The 19,982-nt window shown below is 44.7% G+C and overlaps 3 protein-coding genes across 8 annotated transcripts in view; 1 reads left to right on the forward strand and 2 right to left on the reverse strand.

The window, feature by feature from the left end:
- The window catches only part of LOC133159647 (uncharacterized), a 51,948-nt gene that overhangs the window by 18,893 nt on the left and 13,073 nt on the right, over nt 1–19,982 (forward strand). For 2 of the 3 annotated variants that reach the window (XM_061286866.1, XM_061286875.1), the window contains exon 1: nt 17,188–17,456. Coding sequence is in view for 1 of the 3 variants with exons in the window: in XM_061286856.1 (XP_061142840.1) it covers nt 17,403–17,455 (53 nt within the window). In the remaining 2 variants the exon portion in view is untranslated. Of the gene's footprint in view, nt 1–17,187; nt 17,457–19,982 lie in introns of those variants that run through there. The other variant, XM_061286856.1, reaches the window with a different exon arrangement.
- LOC133159659 (BOLA class I histocompatibility antigen, alpha chain BL3-6-like) lies at nt 1,065–11,920 on the reverse strand. Of its 3 annotated transcripts, none has more exons than XM_061286897.1 (7): nt 11,761–11,920; nt 10,596–10,859; nt 10,212–10,490; nt 2,356–2,664; nt 2,164–2,280; nt 2,074–2,091; nt 1,065–1,996 (listed from the first exon to the last, which is right to left on the reverse strand). In XM_061286897.1, exons 1-7 carry the CDS (start codon nt 11,822–11,824, stop codon nt 1,968–1,970), a joined length of 1,080 nt encoding a protein of 359 aa, XP_061142881.1. In that variant the 5' UTR covers nt 11,825–11,920; the 3' UTR covers nt 1,065–1,967. The 3 variants fall into 3 exon arrangements, with proteins under 3 accessions (XP_061142881.1, XP_061142890.1, XP_061142872.1); XM_061286906.1 differs by lacking the exons at nt 10,212–10,490; nt 10,596–10,859 and adding exons at nt 2,794–3,072; nt 3,178–3,441 and having other exon boundaries at nt 11,761–11,914; XM_061286888.1 differs by lacking the exons at nt 10,212–10,490; nt 10,596–10,859; nt 11,761–11,920 and adding exons at nt 2,794–3,072; nt 3,178–3,441; nt 4,197–4,357.
- LOC133159706 (major histocompatibility complex class I-related gene protein-like) lies at nt 9,332–18,482 on the reverse strand. Of its 2 annotated transcripts, XM_061286986.1 has the most exons (7): nt 18,157–18,482; nt 16,926–17,189; nt 16,542–16,820; nt 16,104–16,412; nt 15,912–16,028; nt 15,822–15,839; nt 14,752–15,744 (listed from the first exon to the last, which is right to left on the reverse strand). In XM_061286986.1, the coding sequence occupies exons 1-7, from the start codon at nt 18,221–18,223 to the stop codon at nt 15,734–15,736; spliced, it is 1,065 nt and encodes a 354-aa protein (XP_061142970.1). In that variant the 5' UTR covers nt 18,224–18,482; the 3' UTR covers nt 14,752–15,733. The 2 variants fall into 2 exon arrangements, with proteins under 2 accessions (XP_061142981.1, XP_061142970.1); XM_061286997.1 differs by lacking the exons at nt 14,752–15,744; nt 15,822–15,839; nt 15,912–16,028 and adding exons at nt 9,332–9,523; nt 9,596–9,712.

The following is a 19,982-nucleotide window of genomic DNA, read 5'->3' on the forward strand; positions in this document are numbered from 1 at the left end:
TAACTAGGCTGGATGTATTTTTTTTTGTTGGCGTTGATTTCTCCGACTGCCCGTAAACGCACCACCGCGCTCCGTGCGCATGGAGCGTGTTTGAAGTGAACAGCAGAGAAGAAAGGAACAAGGCAAAGTGTTGTGAAATAAAATATTACCTGTAATACGGATTTAGGTAGAGAACTGAACTCTCGCTCTTTATATAGCTGACGTGTCTTGCTCATCCGTTCTGCGCATCTGTAATGGCGGCCTCCGTATGATATCCGGTTTGCGTGTGTGCGAGAGCGAGAGAGCGCGCGAGAGAACGCTCAACCGTAGCGCGCCGCCGACCGCCCAACTGCACCGGGCTGGTCGATTATTGTGACAGAGCCGTCGCTGAAATTTAGAAGATATTTTTAAAGTCCTGATGTACTTTCTAAAATTTAAGTGGACCTCAGTGCGCACTGCGCAGGGAGCTTAATTTGGTGCAGCGCGCCGGGCGCTCACTGTCGCATTGCTTAAAGAGCGCCTTTGTGTTTTAGGATGAACAGCAGAGACCAAAGGAACAAGGCAAAGTGTTGTGAAATAAAATATTACCTGTAATACGCATTTTGTTATTTGCTGATTCAAACTGCTAATTAAACTGTGAATTGAAACTAATAGGAAGAAAACAACTCTCGCTCTTTATATAGCAGACGTGTCTTGCGCATCCGTTCTGTGCATTTTATTTCACAACACTTTGCCTTTCTTCTCTGCTGTTCACTTCAAACACGCTCCATGCGACCGCAATGCTCTCGTATCAGACGCTTGCTCGATCACCTGCTCGTTTGCTGTCCCGTGCGCGCACGAAGCGGAGAAATCAACGCCAACAAAAAAAATTACATCCAGCCTAGTTAAGACCATACCAAAGACTATAAAAATGGGACCCATTGCCTCCCTGCGTGTGTGACGATCATTGGGACTTAAAAAACAAAAAAAACAAAAAAAAAAAAAAAAATTTTTTTTTTTTTCGTACCCATGTATAATGCGCACCCCGGATTTTAGGACAATAAATTAGTAAAATTTTGCGCACTATACACGGAAAAAAACGGTAGTTTCTTCGATGAATATTCTTATTTTATAAACAATAATAAAGTTATCCAATAAAACAATAATAACTTACAACCGTTGATTCCGTGAGCATAAGGAGAGGAGAAAGATTCGCTTAGATGACGCGAGTAACTCATCAGTTGTCAAGTCGCTTCAACAAAAGCATGCGCAGCTTCCAGTGCATTTCAAAATACATTTCCGCTTTGCTTCCGAACGACAAATAACTATTGTGTATGCTTCTTTACATAGAAAACATTTCTTACATCATGAAAACAATTCTGAGGGCAGAACAGTGGAGATTTGGACTTTGCTTGAGTTCCTCACTTAGACTGCTCCATAGTTTGACTCAGCCTGTCATCTATTATTACCCCAAGAAATGTGTTTTCCTGCACCCTTTCAATTTCAGTTCCATCGATTTGTGTTCGTACCTTCTCTTTTCAATGAGATAAAGTATTGTATACATATATTCCAATTGAAAAAAATCTTTAACGACAGAACAATAAGATGGACAGCCGTAAGTGTCGACATTTCGCTTTATACTTATGAATTTAGTTATTTCTTGTCTGGTTTTGTATATATTTTCTCGTGAGGTAAAACTTCATTTCAAACATTTTTATAATGATACTCAAACTTGTATCAAATAGATCAGTAGCTCGCTTAACAAAAAAGCACTTAAAAAAAGCAACGCGTGATGCGGATATTACTTGTGGCATGTTGGCCCCCACTAGCGGTATTTGGAAGAACTAATGAAGTAAATACAATTAGAATTCACTGCACTTGAAAAACTGTTGCATTTCAATTTGAAATAAGAAACATTTCCAAATATTTCATACAGTTGGAATGCGATGATTCAATCAAGCGTAGCACCCAAAAAAAGAAGACATCCCTTCAACCTTAGTGGGGTTCATTCAATCCTGCTCAGAAGATGAGATGCTGGCTGAGGGAGCATAAAAGAAATAACATTCAAGGCATTGGCATTTTTTCAAAACAGCAAGCGGAAGACGTCTCACTTACAAGCTGGAGCGTAATTGGCTGAAATGGAAGAGAAGCGAGAGGAGATTAGGAATCGCCACAAACGGAGCAAACATTTGTGTCGTCCTTTACCTTGTTGGCTTTTGGGACGCTTGGCCAGGAACACCCCCGCCGCCACCGCCATCGCCACCAGAGCCAGGACCACCAGCGGGACAGCGATGGCCACCGCCTTCTTCCTGTCTTCCTCTTCTTCACATGGCAACAAAACGAGACACGTGAACGACTGTCGGCGTGACGCCGAGCCGTGTCCGACGCGTGGCTTACCCTGGATGCGCACGTTGCTCAGGATGCTTTTGGCGTGCAGCTTGGTGACCATCTCTTCCCGGACGCCATCCAGTTTGAACACGCATTCGTAGCGGCCCTCCGCGGCGGGCGTCAGCTCCACCTTCAGGTCGGCCGTGGTCTGGAAGGTTCCGTCGTGGTTGGGGAGGGTCTCCCCCATCTCCACGTCCTCGTGGATCTCCTGGCCGTCCTTCCTCCAAAAGAGGTCCGACGTCCTGGGGTAGAAACCCGTGGCGTGGCAGGTGACCGGAGAGGAAGGCGTCTTCTGCAGGAGAGACACTGTGGGAAGCTCTGCGTGCAAAGATGGAGAGAAGAGTGGAGGATGTGCATGGAGGAAAAGAAACAACTTGAAAGAGCGTCAAAGATGGACATTGTGTGTGAGCTTGAAAGACGCAGAGAAGGCGTGAGAGGACAATGTACCGGTTCTGGTCAGGAACTCCCTCCCGTTGCTCACGTGCTTCTTCAACAGGAAAGGAAGCACCTCAGTTAGGTGATTCTTCAAGACTTGATTGTATCCGTCCTCTTGGTCCCACTTGAGTTTGGTGATGGAAGCTTGCGGATGTGCTGCGATCCAGCGCATCGTCTTCAGCTCAAATGATATGAAGTCTTCTCCATCGTAACTGAGGTGCCGCCAACCATCAACCTCCCCAGTCTCATCATTCCATTCACAGCCTACCATCACCTGAAACATGTGAACACCTGAAAGGATGGCGCACAAGATTCAGCGAGGACGATGATCAGAGAGAAGCCAGCAGTGACAAAAAAAGTGTCATTTGACGAGCAGAAGGTTGGACGTAAACAAACCTCCAGTTTGGTTGAAGCGCTTATTAAGGATTTCAATGTTGACTTTGAAGACCTGCTCATTCTGAATACTGCCCGCCGTCTCTCTCTCCCAGTAGTGCGGATCATCTTGTGTGATTTTGTCCACCCAGTCTTGTTTTGCTTTTGCTTTCCTGTGGTTGCTGTCAAAGTGCAGAATCTGAACGCCGTCAACATACGCGGCCTCCCAGTACTCTGGTAGCTTTGCAACTTGAGAGCCCGTCACGAAATAATTGAGCGTGTGAATGACTGGAAGACAAACACAAAAATGACACACATGATCAAATCAATCTTCATTTTTTCAATGATTCCGCCTGCAGATGGAACTTTGCAGCACTTGAAATTGGAAATGTCATGTTTCTCCAAACGTGTTCTTCCGCACAAACTTGTCAAACTTGAATTTGACAACCTGCTTTTGGTTTTTTTTTTGCTTTTGTTAAAAAATCCAATAATAATATGAGGCAATCCTTTTGTGAAACACTTTTAGATGTTACCTGCTGACAGTTTCGATTGTGGTTCCAGCCCTCCTCGCAGTCGAAACTTACAGCAGGTAACATCTAAAAAAATGTCACTCGTCTGAACAAAAGAACTGCCTTATAGAATTTACGGAGACATGATGACTCTTATCGAAATAATAATGTAAGGAGGCTATGCAATGTTTTTTAGACACAATTTCTTTGCCATTACTGTGAAATATTAATTATTAATTGCAAAGACTCCCCTGTACAACATTTCATTCTTGTGCGTAGGCTTTTCCATATTTCATCGATCGCATATTTATGCTGAGGCATATAACTTTGATTTGTGCCATTTTTAAGTTTTCCAACTTTATTACATCTATGTATTCCCGTATAACTGAAAAAACGGGCGTTCAGGTGAAATAACTTAAAATGCCGACTAAACAGACGAGTGGCGAAAACGAAAGCAATAAACAATAATGACTGCGTCACTTCAAAATCAAGAGTGTCAATTTTTAGGATAATAAACCGAAAAGTCCAACTTACCAGGCGTCACGCTGTATATTTGCACAGCCAAAACAAAGAATGCAAGTAAATTCATTCTAAACATCATGTTATTTCTCGATTTTCGTCAAGCAGGGAATTCCGTCAAAGTTGCGACTCGTCGTCCGAGAGGCGAACGCGGAACAACAGCAACAGTTTACGAGCTTCGATTACCTCTCAGGTAAGCCAATTGGAGTTCAACCCGGTGATGACGTCACTCACGGCAACAGTATGTTAATAAACTGAGGATGGCTGAGAATGTCGTGGTACACTCGACTGTCTTGTGTGCATGGACCATGAGTTCGACTCCCCCATATGATTGTGCGTGTTTGTGCGCGCGCGTCTTAAAAAAATATATATATATTTTAGATATACCGTTTTTTTCCGTGTATAGTGCGCCCCCATGTATAGTACGCACCCCTAAAAATGGCATGCTGATGCTGGAAAAAAGCTTGTACCCATGTATAATACGCACCCAATTTTTATGAATTTTTAAAAAAAAAAAAATTAGTTTTTTTTTTTTTTTTTTTTTTTAAGTCCCAATGATGGTCACACACGCAGGGAGGCAATGGGTCCCATTTTTATAGTCTTTGGTATGGTCTTAACTAGGCTGGATGTAATTTTTTTTGTTGGCGTTGATTTCTCCGACTGCCCGTAAACGCACCACCGCGCTCCGTGCGCGTGGAGCGTGTTTGAAGTGAACAGCAGAGAAGAAAGGAACAAGGCAAAGTGTTGTGAAATAAAATATTACCTGTAATACGGATTTAGGTAGAGAACTGAACTCTCGCTCTTTATATAGCTGACGTGTCTTGCTCATCCGTTCTGCGCATCTGTAATGGCGGCCTCCGTATGATATCCGGTTTGCGTGTGTGCGAGAGCGAGAGAGAGCGAGAGAGAGAGCGTGCGAGAGAACGCTCAACCGTAGCGCGCCGCCGACCGCCCAACTGCACCGGGCTGGTCGATTATTGTGACAGAGCCGTCGCTGAAATTTAGAAGATATTTTTAAAGTCCTGATGTACTTTCTAAAATTTAAGTGGACCTCAGTGCGCACTGCGCAGGGAGCTTAATTTGGTGCAGCGCGCCGGGCGCTCACTGTCGCATTGCTTAAAGAGCGCCTTTGTGTTTTAGGATGAACAGCAGAGACCAAAGGAACAAGGCAAAGTGTTGTGAAATAAAATATTACCTGTAATACGCATTTTGTTATTTGCTGATTCAAACTGCTAATTAAACTGTGAATTGAAACTAATAGGTGGAGAACTGAACTCTCGCTCTTAATATAGCTGACGTGTCTTGCGCATCCGTTCTGTGCATTTTATTTCACAACACTTTGCCTTTCTTCTCTGCTGTTCACTTCAAACACGCTCCATGCGACCGCAATGCTCTCGTATCAGACGCTTGCTCGATCACCTGCTCGTTTGCTGTCCCGTGCGCGCACGAAGCGCGGTGGTGCGTTTACGGGCAGTCGGAGAAATCAACGCCAACAAAAAAAATTACATCCAGCCTAGTTAAGACCATACCAAAGACTATAAAAATGGGACCCATTGCCTCCCTGCGTGTGTGACGATCATTGGGACTTAAAAAAAAAAAAAAAATTAAAAAAAAAAATTTTTTTTTTTTTTTTTTTTGTACCCATGTATAATGCGCACCCCAGATTTTAGGACAATAAATTAGTTAAATTTTGCGCACTATACACGGAAACAAACGGTATATATATATATATATATATATATAAATAAACCACGTGTTGAAACAGCGCCGCCCCCTGGTGGGCTGCGTAACTACAACGTGAATTAAAGTTTGGCTTTTCGTGAAATCACGTGACCATCGAGGGCTTTTATCATTGAAAATATCCATAAACCCAGCTTGATTGCTGAACGTAGGTCAACTTTGCCGCCATATTGCATGTGGAAAAGTGGAGCGCTGGGTGAAAGATTCAACTATGGCCAGTTTTGTTACAAATCACTGATTGTCTACTCTGTTCTCACTTTTTAATTTGCCAAAAATAAATTAAGAAAAATAAAACAATTCAAAAAGATTAGATACAATTTTATTTCCATTCTCGTGAAATGTTAATTATTAATTACATACTCTCCTGTATAACATTTAATTAATGTACGATGGCGTTTCCATAGTTCATCGTTTGCATATTTATGCTGTTGTGCACCACTTTGATTTCAGTCATTTTTTAAATTTTCCAAATTTATGAACTTAAACTTCCAACAGTTATAGCAATGTATTCCCGTCTAATATAAAGCTAGCTGATAAGGGACATGAAGTTTACTTAACGCCACTAACACTCTTATCTTAAATAAACCATTTGTTAACAATTTCAAATTTCGTTTTGGATGACGAGTGTAAGTTTTGCCCCAGCTGATGTGGCGCCACAAGAACATGCATCGGTCTTGTAGCGCCCTCTATTGACTAAAATATGATTTGCAGTACTTGCTGTCAACAGTCCTCACTTCTCATGACATCCATCATCAATAATAACTTGACAACTAGATGCCTTGTGATCCAAATGGTCGTTATTGATTGCATACTTTCAGCTCAAACTGATCAATAAAATGCCCTCAGAATCAAGTGATGAGAATAAATACAATGAATCAGTCTTGTTACAGCCCAAAGTGAGAACCATCATAATTAGCACTTTAGAGATACTAAAATGAACGTAGCGAGTTTAGTAAAGCGAGTCTGAAAAGCAGCGAGATGACCCAGAAAGTAAATACAATTAGAATTGACTCAAAACTATGCATACAGCCCGTTTTAAACAAAGTGCATCAGCTGCATTTCAATTTGAAATAAGAAACATTTCCAAATGATGATGATGATAGAACTTTATTCATTCCACAGCGGGGAAATTTACTTGTCACAGCAGCGCATACGAGTGCCAACATTTCAAAAAAGGTTAAATAACAGACAAGGACAAAAACAAGTGCCGCTCGCAGAGACGAAACACAATGGTATCAGGTGCACCGCATGTTGTAGAGCAGGGGTCACCAACCTTTCTGAAACCGAGAGCTACTTCCTGGGTACTGATTAGTGCAAAGGGCTACCACTTTGACACACACTTCTGAAATAGCCAATTTGCTCAATTTGGCTTTCACTATGTGTTATTATTGGAACATTTGGAGGAAGTAATCTGGGTAATCTTTCCCACGCTCCCACTCCAAACCCAAGCGTCAAATCTCATTGAGAAATTTCAAAAACATCAATCAAGACACTATAGCACAGGACCTCCAGCTTCTCTCCTCCTCCTCTGCAACCTTTCCATGAGTCAGCAAGGCAAGTGGACCATTACAATAACTCTTTGGCCAAACTCCTAGGTATCCACGCCCCACAAAAAAACAAAACAGTCACTTTTTCACGCTCAGCCCCCTGGTACACCAGTGAGCTGCGTCTGATGAAGTCAACTGGACGCATCCTGGAGCGTCGTCTCAAAGCCTCAGGACTGACCGTGCGCAAACAGGCCTCCAAAGAACATCAGAAGGCCTACTGAAAAGCCCTTGGGACTGCACGTGCCCAGTTCTACTCCAATATCATAAACAATAGCCCTGGAAATTCAAAACAGCTCTTTTCAACCATCAACCACTTTCTCAAACCCCAAGCCACCACTCCAACAGACTCCTCAGAGGTAATGTGCAATAACTTTGACCTTCTTTACCGCTAAATCTCAGCTTCCTGAAAGTCGACAGTGACAAAACCCAAGCCATGTGAATTGGCACTCCCCATCAGATCCATACCTGCCCAATAACAAGCATCTCATTCGCCGGTCACACTATCCCCCTTTCAGCCACTGTCACCAACCTGGGTGTGAAACTGGACCCTCAACTCAACCTAGAGTCACACATAAAACACATCTGCAAAACCTCCTTCTTCCACCTCAGGAACATTTCCAAACTCCGACCCACACTTACCCTGACGGATGCTGAGAAACTTGTCCACGCCTTTATCTCCTCAAGGCTAGACGATTGTAACGCACTCCTCATCGGGATCCCTAGCAAGAGCCTCCAGAGGCTTCAGTACATCCAAAACAGCGCTGCTAGGATCCTCATGAGGATGCGGAAAAGCGACCACATCACACCCATCCTCCGTTCTCTGCACTGGCTCCCTATCAAATTCCAAACTGATGAGAAGATCGCCCTCCTCACTCACCAGTGTATCCCCGGACATGCTCCCCCATACCTCAAAGAACTCCTTGCCCCAAAACCTGCCGCCCGAAGCCTCCGCTCATCCAATTCACACCTTCTCCACGTCCCAAAAACCAGGCTGCAAATAATGGAAAAAAAATTAATCCGTTTCAAGACAAAAAGCCCCGCCTTTTTTAAGCATTTTTTTCATTTGCGCATATTTGGCTGAGGCCACCACAGAGTCATAGAAGGTCCTGAGGAGAGCCCTGCAAGGACCTCAGTCTCCTCAGCAGGTGGAGGCGACTCTGGCCCTTCTTGTACAGGGCGTGGGTGTGATCAGTCCAGTCCAGTCTGTTGTTAAGGCCAACACCCAGGGATTTGTAGTTCTCCACGACCTCAATGTCCGATCCCTGGATGTTCCCCGGAGTGAAGTGGGGAGCTGTCCTCCTGAAGCTCACAATCATCTCCTTTGTCTTGCTGGCGTTCAGCTGAAGCTGGTTGAGCTCACACCAGCTGAGAAAGTTCTCGATGACCGTCCTGTATTCCAGATCGTTCCCCTCCGAAACATATCCAACAATGGCCGTGTCGTCGGAGAACTTCTGGATGTGGCAGTGTCGTGGGTAAAGTCCAAAGCGTACAGGGCGAAAAGGAAAGGAGAGAGCACCGTACCCTTGGGGACACTTGTGCTGCAGCGCACCACGTCAGACTCACATCGATGTAACCTCACGTACTGCGGCCTGACGGTGAGGAAGTCTGTTGTCCATGCAGCCAGGCAGGCGCTGGTCCACACCCATCTTCACCCTGAGCGGTGACGGCTGGAAGGTGTTAAAAGCGCTGGAGAAACCGAAGAACATGATCCTCCCAGGTGAAGCAGCGTTCTGTGCCAGTAAATAAATCACTACATCGTCCACCCCAACACCAGGGCGGTAAGCAAACTGCAGGGGGTCCCACCAGCAAATATAAATAGGATCAAATAAAATATATATAATGTAAATATTTCATACAGTTGGAATGGGATGATTCAATCAAGCGTGGCACCCAAAAAAAGAAGACATCCCTTCAACCTTAGTGGGGTTCATTCAATCTTGCTCAGAAGATGAGGCGCTGGCTGAGGGAGCATAAAAGAAAATACATTCAAGGCATTGGCATTTGTTCAAAACAGCAAGCGGAAAACGTCTCACTTACAAGCTGGAGCGTAATTGGCTGAAATGGAAGAGAAGCGAGAGGAGATTAGGAATCGCCACAAACGGAGCAAACATTTGTGTCGTCGTTCACCTTGTTGGCTTTTGGGACGCTTGGCCAGGAACACCCCCGCCGCCACCGCCATCGCCACCAGAGCCAGGACCACCAGCGGGACAGCGATGGCCACCGCCTTCTTCCTGTCTTCCTCTTCTTCACAAGGAAACAGAACGAAACACGTGAACGTTTGTCGGCGTGATGCCGAGCCGTGTCCGACGCGTGGCTCACCCTGGATGCGGGCGTTGCTCAGGATGCTTTTGGCGTACAGCTTGGTGACCATCTCTTCACGGACGCCATCCAGTTTGAACACGCATTCGTAGAGGCCCTCCGCGGCGGGCGTCAGCTCCACTTTAAGGTCGGCCGTGGTCTGGAAGGTTCCGTCGTGGTTGGGGAGGGTCTCCCCCATCTCCACGTCCTCGTGGATCTCCTGGCCGTCCTTCCTCCAAAAGAGGTCCGACGTCCTGGGGTAGAAACCCGTGGCGTGGCAGGTGATTGGAGAGGAAGGCGTCTTCTGCAGCAGAGACACCGTGGGAAGCTCTGCGCGCAAAGATGGAGAGAAGAGTGGAGGATGTGCATGGAGGAAAAGAAACAACTTGAAAGAGCATGTGTGTGAGCTTGAAAGACGCAGAGAAGGCGTGAGAGGACAATGTACCGGTTCTGGTCAGGAACTCCCTCCCGTTGCTCACGTGCTTCTTCAACTCAAAAGGAAGCATCTCAGTGAAGTAATTCTTCCAGACTTCATTGTACCCATCTATTTGGTCCCACTTGAGTTTGGTGATGAAAGCTTGCGGATGTGCTGCGATCCAGCTCATCGTCTTCAGCTCAAATGATATGAAGTCTTCTCCATCGTAACTGTAGTGCTGCCAACCATCAACCTCCCCAGTCTCATCATTCCATTCACAGCCGGACATCACCTGAAGCATGTGAACACCTGAAAGGATGGCGCACAAGATTCAGCGAGGACGATGATCAGAGAGAAGCCAGCAGTGACAAAAAAAGTGTCATTTGACGAGCAGAAGGTTGGACGTAAACAAACCTCCAGTTTGGTTGAAGCGCTTATTAAGGAGTTCAATGTCGACTTTGAAGACCTGCTCAGCGTGAATACTGCCTGCCGTCTCTCCCTCCCAGTAGTGGGGATCATCTTGTGTGATTTTGTCCACCCAGTCATGTTTTGCTCTCATCTTCCTGTGGTTGCTGTCAAAGTGCAGAATCTGAACGCCGTCAACATACGCGGCCTCCCAGTACTCTGGTAGCTTTGCAACTTGAGAGGCCGTATTGAAATAATTGAGCGTGTGAATGACTGCAAGACAAACACAAAAATGACACACATGACCAAATCAATCTTCATATTTTCAATGATTCCGCCTGCAGTTGGAACTTTGCAGCACTTGAAATTGGAAATGTCATGTTTCTCCAAACGCGTTCTTCCGCACAAACTTGTCAAACTTGAATGTGACAACCTGCCTTTGTTTTTTTTCTCCCAGTTCTGTCAGTGTGACACCCTAAGCGAGATATTCGATGCCCCTCAGCAGTGATTGACATCCACTGAGGAAAGAAATCGAATGACATAATTTTTGCCATTCTCCTTCATTTGCAAAAGAAAAAAAAATCCATAAATAATATGAGGCAATCCTTTTGTTCAGACAAGTGAAACACTTTTAGATGTTACCTGCTGACAGTTTCGATTGTGTCTCCAGTCTTCCTCGCAGTCGAAACTGTCAGCAGGTAACATCTAAAAAAATGTCACTCGTCTGAACAAAAGAACTGCCTTATAGAATTTACGGAGACGTGATGACTCTTATCGAAATAATAATGTAAGGAGGCTATACAATGTTTTTTTTCTGAAAGATGAGACACAATTTTATTGCCATGACTGTGAAATGTTGATTAATTGCAAAGACTCCCCTGTACAACATTTCATTCTTGTGCGTATGCTTTATCACATTTCATTGATTGCATATTTATGCTGGGGCACATCACTTTGATTTGGGCCATTTTTAAGTTTTCCAACTTTATTACATTCATAATAATAGCGATGTATTCCCGCATAACTCCGACAAAACGGGCGTTCAGGTGAAAGAACTTAAAATGCCGACGCAACAGACAAGTGAAGAAAACGAAAGCAATAAACAATATGACTGTGTCAGTTCCAAATCAAGAGCGTCAATCTTTATGATAATAAACCGAAAAGTCCAACTTACCAGGCGTCACGCTGTATATTTGCACAGCCAAAACAAAGAATGCAAGTAAATTCATTCCAATCATCAATGTGTTTTTCGATTTTAGTCAAGCAGGGACTTCGGTCAAAGTTGCGACTCGTCCGTCGTCCGAGAGGCGAACGCGGAACAACAACAGTTTACGAGCTTCGATTATCTCTCAGGTAAGCCAATTGGAGTTCAACCCGGTGATGACGTCACTCAGGATTGCCTGCAGCATGTGTTGCAATGAATAAATAAATAAATAAATAAATAAATAAATAAATAAATAAATAAATAAATAAATAAATAAATAAATAAATAAATAAATAAATAAATAAATAAATAAATAAATGAATAAATGAATAAATAAATAGATAGATAGAGGGATAGATAGAAAAACCGTGTGTTGCATGTTTGCTCCGAATATCGCCATTTAAAAAATTATAAAACTGATATATTTACCAAAACAACAACAAAAATAGTTTGTAATGTAAAAGAAAGAATAGTGCCCTTCCTTTTTTAAGACGTTCTATTTGTAGTCAAGCACCTGCGTTGAAGTTAGAAATGTTTAGTTTAGTTCGAGATAGAAGTTAGATTTTATTTCGTAATTTGCAATGCGGCGGCTCAGTGCCGCACTGGGTAGCACGTCCGCCTCACAGTTAGGAGGGTGCGGGTTCGATTCCACCTCTGGGCCTCCCTGTGTGGAGTTTGCATGTTCTCCCCGGGCCCGCGTGGCTTTTCTCCGGGCACTCCGGTTTCCTCCCACATCCCAAAAACATGCTTGGTGGGCCGATTGAAGACTCCAAATTGACCCTAAGTGTGAGTGCGAGTGCAAATGGTTGTTTGTCTCTGTGTGCCCTACGATTGGCTGGCAACCGGTTCAGGGTGTCCCCAGCACTCCCGCGACCCCCGTGGGGACTAAACGGTTCGGAAAATGAATGGATGGATGAAATTGTAATGCTTGATCCTTGTGGAGATCTTTACCGTTTAAGAAGTCAATACTACTCCTTAAGGGTAATTGATTATTTCTTCTTATATTGTATATTGTTATACATTATAAGACCGAAGCTGCGGGCCGGGCCGTATGAAATCTGATCGGGGGCCGGATTTGGTCCGCGGGACTTTGGACATGCCTGGTCTAGGCACACACCTCCGTTCACTGCTTGGATCTGAAAGTCCGCCGCCTTCCTGCCGACCAGCTCTGTGGTGCCGGCGCAGGTCTTCATCAGGTAAGGGGAGAGGCTGCTCTCGACTTTGAAAAGGTGGAAAAATTCAGAGCGGGCCAGTAAGCGCTTGCTCTGATCGTCAAGTATGACATACATCTTGACAGAGCGATCTGGCTGTCCCCGAGGGAAGACGCGCACCAGGCACACCTTTGAGCATAACAGTGGCACATGGTAACTGGGTACAACACGGACCCAGGCTAAACTACAAGGGACTCAGAGGTTTGGACCCTAGACGTGCGGCACGCAGGCCCACCGGTGTGTGGACACGCCCTGGTGCCCACGAACCAACCCCCAACTATGGGTTAAATAGTACAAGTGGGTTCCTCGGGAGAGGAATGGGCTAAGGGAGTCAACCCCTACAGAAACTCAATTTCCCCTTGGGTTGGTGTCAGGAAGGGCATCCGGCTGTAAAAAGTTTTGCTCCAAAAATGTTCTCAGTATAGGACTCTCAACCACGAGATGGCCATGGACCGTCCCCGGTGGAAGAAAGCCATCTTGAGAATCCAGTCCAACCCAGCGGCGCCTGGAAAGCGGACTTCCAACCGATGATGATGTCTATTTGCGGAAGGGCCGATTGATCGGGAGGCAGCATTTAAAGCAGCGTTTATGTTCTTTAAGAATGTTTTGTCTTTCTGTGGAATGTCCTGTAGCGCTCCTTGTACTTTGAGCCTACACTGAGCCATTTCTCCTGCAGGCCTGAAGGTAACTTCGCCACAATAGGCTTTATCCCACGAGGCGTGTCGAGGTATACGAGGCCAGGAAGATATCCATCGTTTTTGGCTGCTAATAGCTCCATGGGGAGATCACTGAGCAATCTTCGCTTCGTGTTGTCTCTAGCAGACAGACAGTCTTTACCGAGCCACTTCACCAAGAGGTCCAGCTCCTCACTGTATGATAAACCTAAGCCTTGTGTTGCATTTAGGAATGAGGACTGCCATGCCCGAAAATTCTCTGGCATATCATCACATTTTGTGAGGCCAGTAGTTACTAATTCTCTGCGAGCAAGAAACTTGGCAAAGTCTGTCATGTGTGGAGGGCTGGCATGAGGAGGAGATCTTGTTGCATATGTGGACTGTCAGGTGGCTTTGGGGCAGATGCGTGCCTTGCTGCATGTGAAGGCTGAGTCGGGTGTCACTCTGAAGAGGCCTGAAGTTATCACGCAAAGGCCTGAAGTCATCCATGCGTGGTGGTGTCGTCGGTGTGGCTGATGACTGTCGTAGAAGGCTGGACTCACAAGGTCTGACTGCACCATGAAATGGGGGGGGGCATAATACGGAGTGTTGATTGCCTCTTGGAACTTCTCCTTTTCCTCACGTTCCTCATTCACTGATGGTCTGCAGACGTTGTGTGAGGACCTCTCCTCAGCTGCCAGAGGTGGTGGACTATGTGTGGCTTCGCGGCGCCAGACTCCACTGTAGGCTGTGTTTGGCTTTGCACATAATCTTCTGCTTCCTTTTCAATTTCTTATCCTTCTAAATCTATGTCTAGCCCAGCTCGTTGCCTTTTAATTTCCAACTGCTTCCTTGACTAGGCTACCTTGGTTGCCGCTCCTTCAGCCGAAGCTCTCTGCCTCCAGAACGGAATTGTCGAGCGCTTGGAGGTAGCACTAGCTCTCGATCGAGTGTGGACTGATGACTTGGAAGATGAAGGTCGACGTGAATTCTCTTCAAAGTCTACCGTCTCCGCGTCGTCGATTTGGTGGCCATGTTTGAATCTTTCGTTGTCGCAGTTCATCAGCCAGCCCAACTCATGTATAGAACACTTGAGCCAGGATTCAGAGCGTCTTGCTCCCTTTATTTCTGTTCAGTGTTAAACACAACCAGTGAAACTGCAAGTGAAACAACAAACACACTTAGTTTCTTCGACGAATATTCTTATTTTATAAACAATAATAAAGTTATCCAATAAAACGATGATAACTTACAGCCGTTGATTCCGTGAGCATAAGGAGAGGAGAAAGATTTGCTTAGATGACGCGAGTAAGTCATCAGTTGGCAAGTCGCTTCAACAAAAGCATGCGCAGCTTCCAGTGCATTTCAAAATACATTTCCGATTTGCTTCCGAACGACAAATAACCATTGTGTATGCTTCTTTACATAGAAAACATTTCTTACGTCATGAAAACAATTTTGAGGGCAGAACAGTGGAGATTTGGACTTTGTTTGAGTCCCTCACTTAGACTGCTCCATAGTTCGACTCAGCAACTCAGCCTGTCATCTATTATTACCCCAAGAAATTTGTTTTCCTGCACCCTTTCAATTTCAGTTCCATCCATTTCTATTCGTACCTTCTCTTTTCAATGGGATAAAGTATTGAATAAATATATTCCAATTGAAAAAAATCTTTAACGACACAACAATACGATTATATGGACAGCCGTAAGTGTTGACATTTCGCTTTATACTTCTCGCGAGGTGAAACCTCATTTCAAACATTTTTATAATGATACTCAAACTTGTATCAAATAGATCAGTAGCTCGCTTAACAAAAAAGCACTTAAAAAAAGCAACGCATGATGCGGATATTACTTGCGCTAAGTTGGCTCTCTCTAGCGGTATTTTGAAGAACTAGTGAAGTAAATACAATTAGAATTCACTGCACTTGAAAAACTGTTGCATTTCAATTTGAAATAAGAAGCATTTCCAAATAGTTCATACAGTTGGAATGGGATGATTCAATCAAGCGTGGCACCCAAAAAAAGAAGACATCCCTTCAACCTTAATGGGGTTCATTCAATCCTGCTCAGAAGATTAGGTGCTGGCTGAGGGAGCATAAAAGAAAATACATTCAAGGCATTGGCATTTTTTCAAAACAGCAAGCGGAAGACGTCTCACTTACAAGCTGGAGCGTAATTGGCTGAAATGGAAGAGAAGCGAGAGGAGATTAGGAATCGCCACAAACGGAGCAAACGTTTGTGTCGTCGTTCACCTTGTTGGCTTTTGGGTCGCTTGGCCAGGAACACCCCCAGCGTCACCGCCATCGCCACCAGAGCCAGGACCACCAGCGGGACAGCGATGGCCACCGCCTTCTTCCTGTCTTCCTCTTCTTCACATGGCAACAAAACGAGACACGTGAACGACTGTCGGCGTGATGCCGAGCCGTGTCCGACGCGTGGCTCACCCTGAATGCGCACGTTGCTCAGGATGCTTCTGAAGTACAGCTTGTTGACTATCTCCTCCCGGACGCCATCCAGTTTGAACACGCATTCGTAGCGGCCCTCCGCAGCGGGCGTCAGCTCCACCTTCAGGTCGGCCGTGGTCTGGAAGGTTCCGTCGTGGTTGGGGAGGGTCTCCCCCATCTCCACGTCCTCGTGGATCTCCTGGCCGTCCTTCCTCCAAAAGAGGTCCGACGTCCTGGGGTAGAAACCTGTGGCGTGGCAGGTGACCGGAGAGAAAGGAGTCTTCTGCAGGAGAGACACCGTGGGAAGCTCTGCGCGCAAAGATGGAGAGAAGAGTGGAGGATGTGCATGGAGGAAAAGAAACAACTTGAAAGAGCGTCAAAGATGGACACTGTGTGTGAGCTTGAAAGACGCAGAGAAGGCGTGAGAGGACAATGTACCGGTTCTGGTCAGGAACTCCCTCCCGTTGCTCACATGCTTCTCCAACCGTAAAGGACACACCTCAGTCAAGGAATTCTTCCAGTATTGCTTGTATCCGTCGTCTCTGTCCCACTTGAGTTTGGTGATGAAAGCTTGCGGATGTACTGCGATCCAGCTCATCGTCTTCAGCTCAAATGATATGAAGTCTTCTCCATCGTAACTGTGGTGCTCCCAACCATCAACCTCCCCAGTCTCATCATTCCATTCACAGCCGTACATCCACTGAAACATGTGAACACCTGAAAGGATGGCGCACAAGATTCAGCGAGGATGATGCTCAGAGAGAAGCCAGCAGTGACAAAGAAAGTGTCATTTGACGAGCAGAAGGTTGGACGTAAACAAACCTCCAGTTTGGTTGAAGCGCTTCTTAATGTTTTCAATGTCGACTTTTAAGACCTGCTCAGCACTAATACTGTTCGCCGTCTCTCTCTTCAAGAAGTGCGGATCATCTTCTGTGATTTTGTCCACCCAGTCTTGTTTGGCTTTTGCTTTCCTGTGGTTGCTGTCAAAGTGCAGAATCTGAACGCCGTCAACATACGCGGCCTCCCAGTACTCTGGTAGCTTTGCAACTTGAGAGGCCGTCACGAAATAATTGAGCGTGTGAATGACTGGAAGGCAAACACAAAAATGACACACATGATCAAATCGATCTTCATTTTTTCAATGATTCTGCCCGCAGATGGAACTTTGCAGCACTTGAAATTGGAAATGTCATGTTTCTCCAAACGCGTTCTTCCGCACAAACTTGTCAAACTTGAATTTGACAACCTTTTTTCTCCCAGTTGTTCGATTTCAGTGTGACGCCCTAAGCGAGATATTCGATGCTGCCTTCATCAGATCTGATGAAGGCGGAAGAACCCGCCGAAACATGTCAGGTAAATACACCTAAAATAATTTGTTTGATATAGAAGAACCAGTGAAGTAATTGAAAAGGAAAAACAAGATGAACTTAGTCCAACTTTTAGATGTTACCTGCTGACAGTTTCGATTGTGTCTCCAGTCTTCCTCACAGTCGAAACTGTCAGCAGGTAACATCTAAAAAAATGTTACTTGTCTGAACATAAGAACTGCCTTATATATATATATATATATATATATATATATATATATATATATATATATATATATATATATAATGTCTATATAATTTACGGAGACACGATGACTCTTATCGAAATAATAATGTTAAGAGGCTATACAACGTTTTTTTTCTGAAAGATTAGACACAACTTTATTGCCATGACTGTGAAATGTTAATTATTAATTGCAAAGACTCCCCTGTACAACATTTCATTCTTGTGCGTGGGCTTTTCCACATTTCATCGATTACATATTTATTCTGAGGCATATCACCTTGATTTGTGCCATTTTCAAGTTTTCCAACTTTATTACATTTATAATAATAGCTATGTATTTCCGTATAACTCCGACAAAACGGCCGTTTAGGTGAAAGAACTTAAAATGCCGACGCAACAGACGAGTGAAGAAACCGAAAGCAATAAACAATAATGACTGCGTCAGTTCCAAATCAAGAGCGTCAATTTTTAAGATAATAAACCGACTAGCTCAACTTACCAGGCGTCACGCTGTATATTTGCACAGCCAAAACAAAGAATGCAAGTAAATTCATTCTAAACATCATGTTATTTCTCGATTTTCGTCAAGCAGGGAATTCCGTCAAAGTTGCGACTCGTCGTCCAAGAGGCGAACGCGGAACAACAGCGAAGCGCAGGACGCGCTTCGATTACTTCTCAGGCAAGCCAATTGGAGTTCAGCCCGGCGATGACGTCACTCAGGCCAACAGTATGTTAATAAACTGAGGATGGCTGAGAGTGTCGTGGTACACTCGACTGTCTTGTGTGCATGGACCATGAGTTCGACTCCCGCAAATGACTGTGCGTGTTTGTGCGCGCGCGTCTTAAAAATATATTTATACATATATAAATAAACCACGTGTTGAAACAGCGCCGCCCCCTGGCGGGCTGCGTAACTACAACGTAAATTAAAGTTTGGCTTTCCGTGAAATCACGTGACCGTCGAGGGCTTTTGTCATTGAAAATATCCATAAACCCAGCTTGATTGCTGTACGTAGGTCAACTTTGCCACCATATTGGATGTGGAAAAGTGGAGCGCTGGGTGAAAGATTCAACTATGGCCAGTTTTGTTACAAATCACTGATTGCCTCAGTTTTGCCCCAGCTGATGTGGCGCCACAAGATTATGCATCGGTCTTGTGGTGCCCTCTATTGACTAAAATATGATTTGCAGTACTTGCTGTGAACTGTCCTCACTTCTCATGACATCCATCATCAATAATAACTTGATAACTAGATGCTTTGTGATCCAAATGGTCGTTATTGATTGAATACTTTCAGCTCAAACTGTTTGAGCCCCACATGACAGGTCACTTTAGAGCAGGCCGGGTCACAGGTGATCAGACCACCTGTCAGGATGGGTTTGGAGTCTGTTAAGATAAAGTTAACTAGCGCTAGGCTAGACTCCCAGCATGCACATAGCTCCTTGTGTAGACTAGAGCGTGATAGTTTGAATAGTGCGACAGTACACATAAACGCACTTTCTACTGGGGTAGTAGACAAATCCAATCACTCCACCCCGACCGGTTTTGCTGAGGAAACGGTGCCGGTTTCAGATAATTCTACACGTGTAACAAATATTTACTATCAGATTCCCACGGTCGTATCAGCCCACCGCGCTAACAAACATTTGAGAGGTGATGTCAGGCTTAGAGAACACAATCTTACTCGCATTTCGTATAAATATCCTTCGATAAATACGCACCCGGATCGACCAATTACACTTAAACTTGGTTTTATGAATATTAGATCGCTTCATACGAAAGCCATTCTCGTTAATGATCTCATCACAGAACATAATCTAAACGCTTTTGGTCTCTGCGAGACCTGGTTAAAACCTAATGAACTGATGCCGCTTAATGAGGCCTCGCCTCCAAATTTTGTGAGCTCGCATGTGGCGCGTCCTCGAAAAAAGGGTGGGGGTGTCGCCCTCATCTCGAATTCCGAGCTTAGTTTTAGGCCTCGTTCGATCAACGTATTTAAAACATTTGAGGTTCTCATTGTCCGATCCACCGCTTTACCGTCATTTTATCTTGTTGTTATTTACCGTCCACCCGGGGCTTACTCTGGCTTCCTGGATGAATTTTCAGAATTTGTGGCTGATCTAGTAACCAATGCGGATAATATAATTATCATGGGCGATTTCAACATCCACATGAATTTACCGTCAGAGCCACTTACTTCGGCGTTTCAGACTTTAACTGATACCTTTGGTTTTACGCAAGCTGTACAGGCAGCAACGCATAAGAATGGAAATACCATAGATCTGGTATTATCCCGAGGACTTGCAACCTCAAATATAGCAGTA

This window comes from Syngnathus typhle, linkage group LG1 (genome assembly GCF_033458585.1).
Source record: "Syngnathus typhle isolate RoL2023-S1 ecotype Sweden linkage group LG1, RoL_Styp_1.0, whole genome shotgun sequence".
In the NCBI taxonomy this organism is placed as follows: Eukaryota; Metazoa; Chordata; class Actinopteri; order Syngnathiformes; family Syngnathidae; genus Syngnathus; species Syngnathus typhle.

Excerpts from the sequence above, each read along its gene's own strand:
- LOC133159659 (XM_061286888.1), bottom strand. The coding sequence starts at position 4,263 with ATGATGTTTAGAATGAATTTACTTGCATTCTTTGTTTTGGCTGTGCAA. Across the intron at positions 3,442-4,196 it reads AATATACAGCGTGACGCCTG|TCATTCACACGCTCAATTAT; the intron begins GTAAGTTGGACT and ends TTTGTCTTCCAG. Across the intron at positions 3,073-3,177 it reads GCGCTTCAACCAAACTGGAG|GTGTTCACATGTTTCAGGTG; the intron begins GTTTGTTTACGT and ends CCATCCTTTCAG.
- LOC133159706 (XM_061286986.1), bottom strand. The coding sequence starts at position 18,223 with ATGATGTTTAGAATGAATTTACTTGCATTCTTTGTTTTGGCTGTGCAA. Across the intron at positions 16,413-16,541 it reads GGAGTTCCTGACCAGAACCG|AGCTTCCCACGGTGTCTCTC; the intron begins GTACATTGTCCT and ends CTTTGCGCGCAG. Across the intron at positions 16,029-16,103 it reads GAGCAACGTGCGCATTCAGG|AAGAGGAAGACAGGAAGAAG; the intron begins GTGAGCCACGCG and ends TGCCATGTGAAG.